The sequence below is a fragment of the Diorhabda carinulata genome, chromosome 3 (assembly GCF_026250575.1).
Source record: "Diorhabda carinulata isolate Delta chromosome 3, icDioCari1.1, whole genome shotgun sequence".
NCBI lineage: Eukaryota > Metazoa > Arthropoda > Insecta > Coleoptera > Chrysomelidae > Diorhabda > Diorhabda carinulata.
The window spans coordinates 23682715-23690972 of record NC_079462.1 but is presented as its reverse complement, the minus strand read 5'-3'; the positions used below and the strand labels follow the sequence as shown (position 1 = coordinate 23690972).

The 8258-nt window shown below is 31.9% G+C and overlaps 1 protein-coding gene and 1 long non-coding RNA gene across 2 annotated transcripts; one reads left to right on the top strand and one right to left on the bottom strand.

Moving 5' to 3' along the window:
* Window positions 1–868: 868 nt before the first annotated feature.
* Window positions 869–3767, top strand: LOC130891572 (uncharacterized). Its single transcript, XM_057796397.1, has 2 exons — window positions 869–1054; window positions 3453–3767. Exons 1-2 carry the CDS (start codon window positions 982–984, stop codon window positions 3692–3694), a joined length of 315 nt encoding a protein of 104 aa, XP_057652380.1. The 5' UTR covers window positions 869–981; the 3' UTR covers window positions 3695–3767.
* Window positions 3768–3985: 218 nt separating this feature from the next.
* Window positions 3986–7496, bottom strand: LOC130891573 (uncharacterized). The gene is made up of 2 exons (XR_009058921.1): window positions 7368–7496; window positions 3986–4204 (listed from the first exon to the last, which is right to left on the bottom strand). It is a non-coding gene; the product is annotated as an uncharacterized LOC130891573 (long non-coding RNA).
* Between the last annotated feature and the right edge of the window lie 762 nt (window positions 7497–8258).

Genomic DNA, 8258 nt, shown 5'->3' with positions numbered 1-8258 from the left:
AATATGAATAATTTTTTTATTGATTTTGATTGCTTCTTGCTTGATTACCACAGAAGTGGCCACTTCCATAAACATAAACGACATATATTTTCTCTCCATCACTATTTCATTAAAGAAGGGATCAAATAGTGTTGAAATATGTTTTTTTGTATATTATAATGTTAAAATCATTTGACGTAGTGGGTTATCTATTTTTAAACTGTATCTTCAGCACCTCCATCTCTTTCTATTTACATTATCTTAGCTATAAGACCGAGTAATAGTGACCCCGAGCTATACGTAGCAACTGGCATTGAGTTAAATTTCAGTGGAATTATATAAGTAGATAATAGTAATGAAAATCTTTGTTTCTGTGAATCAGGCCAGTATTGTCTCTTAAAGCGACAAAAATTTGGATTTTCGGAGATTACGGAAGAAATTGCTAAAAAGAAATTATCAAACAATATAACCGATTTTGTAATTTCCGCTGGACATGCATTGAATTATTACAATTTTTAGCTAAAAACTCTAACCGCTATACAGCTTACACCATCAGAAATATTAATTTGTTACCAATCAAATTCACATACTCGGATATTGCGGCAATCAAAGAATTTAACTGTGACTCCCATAAGAGCTCATATCAAAGAAACGAACTTTGAGCTTGAATTTCTCCAGATTTTGATCGATAACACATATAAAGAGGGATACCGTTGGATTTGTCATACTCTGACTACATTATCAAAAATATATATCTTGTTTCCCGACATTTCGCGCAGGAGCCTCCTTAACTTAAAAGTTAGAGTTATTTCAGTTATACAAATACGGACCTGTGGTTTAATGACAGCTAAAATTATTGCATACTCCGAATCAATCCGAATAAAACGAAATAAACATTTGATTAAGGATGTGAAATCACACGTTGGTAGGGATCAACGGTTACGATAATTATAAATATTAGTAGTGTTTGTGATTGTATATAATTTGGTTAAATTGTTTGATATGAATTTAACAGTATTAATATTATGTATTACTGCAACAAGTGTGTACATGTTTCCTTGTAGTGACCCTATTGGTAAGTAGATTAAATTTGTAAAAGATATATGTAAATAGCAATATATTTATCACAATTCGGGATGTTATTTGATAGATGCAAGTTTAAGTTAATTAATCTAAATGCTGTTCAATTGATTTATCATGTACTGTCATCAAAAGTGAGAAAGTATTATTGAAAGTTAGTAAAATTTGATAAGAAAGTTCCCCCTAAACAGAGTAAATTAAATAGTAAAATAGGCTTAAGCCCATAATTATATTAGGCGCTTTTCTTTTTCTATATTATCAGAGGTTTTCGGTTGTTGATTAAGCCTAGCAACAGTTAACAAAATCACAGGCACGGGCTTTCAAAATTTTGTAACTTGTAATCAAAAAAACGCGAATAACTCATAAATTAAGACAAATTCTAAAAAAACTGACCAGACAAAAAATATAGAGTATAAAATTCTCTACGAAGATCTAAAGTCATTTTTTCGTTGGAGTCACTAAATCTGGGTAAATGCGGAAAGCCGGGGCATCCGCTAGTGAAGCCAATTTATGTTCCAAACGCACATGTAAACTTCTGTAACTCTTGGAAAAATACTGCGTCTTAAGTTAGTATAATTTTCGACTTCTAATTTTTGAAAATTTCGCGAGATGAAGAGATATATTGGCCACATAAGCACTTGAAGTGTCAATGGATATATTTCATAACTAGCCATATAAACAAGCAAATCCAACGAGAGATTTTTCGTTCGTGTTATTATCAATATTTTCATGTATATAACACACATGAACTACTTCTTGGTTGGGCTAACTTTTAAAAAATCCGATCATGAACAATATCTTCGTACTCGGTTTATTATTATTTTAATATTCACAGACTTCTTAACAGTTCCTCTTTCACAAAAATGTGTGTACTAATTTTGTGCTCTACAGTTTTTGCTCCAGTACTTTTTTTCGAATTTTACGAGTAATTCGCGATTCAAAATATTTTTGAGAGTTCAAACCCATTTTATAATGAAAATTTTGAGGTTAGGAAAAAATTGAAACCTCTCTGTACAGAATATTGTCTTTTTTGTCCTGGCAGTTTGTGTGGAAATTCTCATAGTTTTCGCAATTCAAGATATTTTTGAGTACTTGAACCCATTTCACGGTGAAAATTTTGAGGCTAAAAAAAAATACTTGAAGACCAGATAGATAATTTTGTGCTGTACATTTTTTCTACTAAACCTTTTTTTCGAATTCCTCGTAATTCTCGAGTTATTCGCGATTCAAAATATTTTTGAGTGTATAAACCTATTTTAAGGTGAGAATTTTGAGGCTAAGACAAATATCTGGGATACTTTTTTATAGAGAATTCTGTATTCTCGGCAGCTTCCCCAAATTCCTCGTAGTTTTCGAGTTATTCGTGTTTCAAAATTTGAGTTACCAAGTCCCAAAATTTCGAAAATTCGTGCCCATAATTTTGTGAAAAGTTGCTAGACTTTAAGGTTTTAGCTCAAAATCGTCAAATTAGCCTATACTAAAATAAAATGCTATGATCGAAAAATGCTTTTATAAATATTGTACATCAGTACTTTTCATACGTATATACGTTAGGACTTCTTCTAATTTCGTAGAATTTTAATACGAGGTATTTTCACAAAAATAAAAATTATTATTTCCTTTTGAAACAGAAACTGAATCTCTACTAGTCACCAAACACATAGGCACAAATTACGGCACACATACAGGTGAACAATTTTCGTATATACTAGCTTTTCCGTACAATAATCGATTTGAACCTTTCAAAAAAAATGTCTGTTATATTCATAATATGCCTTACTCCAATTGACACGGACAGTTATCTATTTGAACTGAAGTATTGATAGAGAAATATTAAAATCAAGAAAGCTAGAGGAACATTTGATTGAAAAAAATTATGATCACAGAAATATTCATGTCATTTTAAAATAAATTTTGTTTCTTGAATTAATAGTAAAAAAATTGCTATCTCGTCGATGAATGTTTCAATGCTAGCACCAAAAACTGCAAATAATAATGATAAAAAAAAGAACTACAGAAAGGTATTATCGAAATTTTTTATTTCATCACAAATGGACGCACATGATATTTAATACTCACAATGATGCACATTGGTGTGCTACCTATCTTATCATGGAACATCATAAAACGGTGAAAATTCACTAAAAAATCCTATTTTAAACGATTGTTTGATGATTGGACCAACATTTCACCCAAACTCGATCAAACCTGTTAGGTTGAGAAATGATTCTCACTTAACCTTATTTTTTACTAAAATACATGTGAATGTGCGTGATTTTTTTGTAAAAAAATTTTGAATCGATTTTTTTGACAAATGTATTAAATATTGAAAATATCCTGAACCATTGTATAGATTTCAGGAAACTTGGTTGTTTTCGATTTGTCTATTTCAGTTGCAGATGACAATAGCAAGACAGAAGTTCCTTCGCCGAGTACAAACGATGAACAACTACCAAGCAATAGAATTGTAAATCACCTCAATGAAAGAAAACTTGAGAGGCCAACAGAAACGTCGACGATGAAATCAAATGGAACTAAATTTAATATATATCATATAGTTAATGTGAAAGAGAACGGTTGTCCCACTAATTATTCTAGGGACCCGAATGGAGTATGCCGTGAACAGGAAAACTGAAGACTATGAAATATTTTTTATACAAATAAGTTATCAATTGTAATATCATTAAAAATAAACCCATTCAACAATCCACTGACACATTTTTTTACGGAGATATTGTATATCTTTGAAAATGGATAGGAAATTTATGTTTCCCCGGTATAATGCATGTGATGGTTGTCTTGATAATGATAATGAGAACGTCATTACGCATTCAGGCAAATAAGCAGCTTATCTGAACAGATTAATATAATTAAAGTAAATTTGATGCATGAGGAGGTCTCTTGGTCAGTGAAATAAAACAATACATAACATTGCTCATGACATGTTTATTTTTCAAGAAATTATGATACTAAACTTTATATAGCTTAACACATCCATTTACGATTTCGCGACACATTCCATTCATGTCTCTAGCCTGACATGCAGGGCACGGGTTTGGCGGAGGGTCAATTACAGCGTTAGTACCAGCGCCTGCAACGGTTGTATTACGTACATTTTGATTAAACGTTGGCGACTCATTATTCTCTGCAACAAAAAACATTTACATGATATATAACACCTTCGTTTTATAGAGCACCGGTTACTTGTTATTTGTTTGCTTATCTTGAAAAAATATATTTGCGATTTTCTACAATCTCGATTTCTTCATTAACATCCTTTAGATACCTATAACTCACTCATTCAGTTATGTGTCGATTCAATGTTAGTGCTTTAATACCGAAGAAATTTGATTTTACATTTTCATTCATTTCATTTTTCATATCTTTAGGTGATCTTAGACCAGAAGCCTTCTCTTAATCCGTATTTCAAATACTTTTACAATTAATCTCCAAGTACAATTATAGAGAGAACACTAGAATTATTGCGGTTTAATTTCTTACAACGATGCCTCCAAACCTAAGTCTAGTGTCGGTTGGCAGATATATCAAATGATGAATTCAGAGGCTCCTTACGATTATCTTCAACGCCTAGTGGTAGTAATAGTTAATACATCTTTCTTCCTACAATTATATTCCCTATCACAGATTCCGTTGAATCGACTACATAATAGTCCGAAATATACACATCTACCAACCTCTCTTTGTAAGTAATGTAACAGTCTCTTTCAAATGATATTAAGCTTAGCTTCAAGAACTGCATGCTTAAATTTTAGCGCTATTTATGACACCCTTCATATATCCATTCATTGAGCTTTCATGTCATGAATGTTTAAGTAGCACAAAAGCTACTACAATCAGAAAAGTAACAAGGTAGTATTTCTTCAGCAAGGTTCCTGTTGACCATAACTGTCAAGCACATAATTATCAACTGGAAAGATGATTCCACTTTATATAATCAATTTTATCTAGAAGTAACATAAAGATATGCTTTACTGCTCCATCATGATACAACCTCCACTAGAAAATATAATTTAAGAATAGTGATAATTTATTCTAGTTTATGTAAATATACTCAATGTCAATTTGAAACCGTATCATCTATATTTCGCTAAAATATAAACAAATAAAAAAATTTTTTAACCATGAATGTTGTCTGCGATCAGTTCCACGTTTTCCCATAAGTCTAAACACTTCATCGTTAGGTATATGTTGAGTTCGTGATATTTTGAGTAGTCTACGGAAGATCCACATTTCAAAAGCCTCGAGTCTGTTCATGGTACCCACTTTTAATGTCCATGTCTCTGCTCCATACAAATTTCTCAACATTCTCTATTGCGGTGTCATAGATGTTTATGTTCAGTTGTGGGTTTGGAAGTCTTGCTATGGCCATTACTTTTGTTTTTGTTACATTAATTTTCAAAATTAATTCAAATTTCAAAATTTACAAAATATATATTTCAAACTCAAGTGCTTCTATAATCGAGTTATTCTTTTTCACTCAGTTATTCTCACTCTCTACCATTTATTTATTTTTTAGCCTGCCCTTCATCCCTTCATTTGTGCTCTCTTGGCAATTATGTTTGCATTCATGTAAACTTGCCTCAACCACATGACTCTTTGTGTTCTAACTAATTGTGTAGTATTAGGCTCATTATACGTTTCTTTCAACTCAGCGTGAATCGTATCTCATTTTCACGTCCCATAAGATTTTTTGGTACAGGAATCGTTTTGTACAGTCTTATCTATGCTGCTTTATTCCTTATCAGCACTCCTAGATATTGGGAGGTCTTCTTATTGGGAGGCCTTATTCTTAATTTTTTTTTTTTAGAATTTTATTTTAGTTTATTGTAACTTATTCAACAGTTTAATGAAATTGAGTGCAATAGTCTTTGAAAAGGTGAAATTCGATAAACACTAATATATAATTTAAGGAATTACTATAAATAAACTATAAATAAAAAAATATATTGTTACATCCCAAACAAACACACTGTTTTTTTTTGGTTTATATCAAAATATACCAGCTATCGTAAAGCTTTTGTCATATCTGTACCTCATCGACTGACATCCTCTTGTGTATGTTTTAAAATGCTCTGATTGAGCATTTAATAATGGCCTTGAATGAAGGTATAAGCAGACATTAATAGCCTCATAGGAAACTGTATAAAATCCTGTTGTTTCGACACTACTCTTCCACGTATTTCTCAAAATATGGATGCAAAGGCAAACAAAAATCGATAGGTTTCACTTGTTTCGATAGGATCGGTAGTCGCGTTGGATGTCTATCTCGATTGCAACCCTCATAGTGTACATCAGTAACAACCTCGGGGGTAACAAAATTTGTAAGCAGCTCTAAGATCACCGGCACATGATGGCAAAGCCAAAGATAAACTTCCAAATGTTCAAAACTGCAGATTTATAACCAAAGTCAGAGCATCTCAATTGGCTCGTCAGGGTCCCAGTGAAGAGTTTGTTCATCTAGAAAATTACATTCAACAATTCGTGCCCATCTTACTCACCAGCAGGTATAATCCAGCCTAGTCGTTCTAAAGCAGTTATAACTGCAGCAGAACCATATGATTCCTGGACAGATTTATTGGTACCATTAATAACAGATAACACGGTGGCCAAAGTACTACGAGGACTAGTATCCTTCACAAATTTGTCTTTTTTTAGCCAAGTAATGAAACTTAGACAAGCTGCTAAAGCGTGAAGTAAAGCATTCAAGAAACAAGTTTTACCTAGCTTGACTAAGCCAGCCAATCTACCTCTATCACTACCAGAACTCTGGGAAGGCCCCCAAAATATGATTGCTCCAACGATTGCAGCTGCTGTTAAACCAGCAGCAACTAAAATTCTATCAGAGTGCTTAACTGAGCTAACATATTTATAGAAATGATATGTAACATTTAATCCTAGTAATGTATGAACATTTTATTTGAATTAATTATTACACGTAGTAAAATTCAAATTTGGTTGACAATTTTTTGACGACATTTGCCTTTCCATTTATATTTAGTTTTTTCGCTAACCACCCTGAGTTCGATTGTTTCTATTTTCTTCTCCAATCATTTGAATTCATTTTCACATCTCGGATTCTAGGTAGCAATACGCAGTCTAAAATTTGATGCTTCCGGTGGTATATTAAAATTATTAGGACGCTTAAAAATGCCTATAGGGGCCGACATATTGAGGGTATATTCTCAAATGTGTGTATTTACAGTTGTAATGTAATAAAATGACGTTAAAATAAAATAAAAACAATTCTTTGAAACATTCAAATTAAAAATGCAATGATCAAAACTTACTTGTAATTTTTGCATTTCTTGGAATGGCAATAAAAGCACAAGTCATTGTAAAGCCCAAAAAAAATAATAACAATTGTTTCATCCTTTCAGCGATAAAAATTTATCATATGTACAGAAAAAAGATTAAATGAATTATTACTGCGTATTTAAGTTTAAAAATATCAATAAGAATGTTACTTATTCGTAATATTCGTAATATTAGAATTCCACAGGTCCGTATCAGCGCGTACACTATTTTTAAATATATAAACTGGCAATTATTATTAAAAAAACATCAAAATTTAGTATAACAGATTAAATAGGATCTAATCCTATTAAGAAATATGTAAAAGATATTAGTATGTGGAAAAGCACCCATAATTTTTTATAAATGTAAAAACTATATACATTGCAAACTGACTGATTTATGATTTCAATTTGTGAAATTATAAGAATTTTATTGTCAAATATGCGTAGTATATTTAGGTTACAAGCAGTAGAAAACCAACCTAGTACAGGCACAGATTATTTGACATTTTAAAGATACCATACATTGTCATGTGAAATCATTAGGTGAGATCTATAAAAGTTGTCGAATAAGGCTCCACGAATCCACAGACATTCAAGGGAAACGTCGGGTAGATATCCGTAAACAGGTTCTTAATAGCGATGAAAAATGGAGTTGTGTGAACAGTCCTAACATGAAAGATCAGTGGTTTGACAAAAGACAATTACCAGAGCCTGTCACAAAGAAAGGTCTATTCCAGACGAAAGTCTGGTTGCGTGTTTGGTGGAATTATGAAACACAAATGGTGACAAGAAAAGTTGCAGAAGACACAAAAATATGTATTTAAAAGAGGGTATCTCTGGATAGGAGACTGCACAGTGGATTAATAGAAACAAAGTTTAACG

Bases quoted from the DNA above. Each gene is read 5' to 3' on its own strand.
- LOC130891572 (XM_057796397.1), top strand. From the start codon at position 982: ATGAATTTAACAGTATTAATATTATGTATTACTGCAACAAGTGTGTAC. The intron at 1,055-3,452 runs GTAAGTAGATTA...TGTCTATTTCAG, and splicing joins TCCTTGTAGTGACCCTATTG to TTGCAGATGACAATAGCAAG.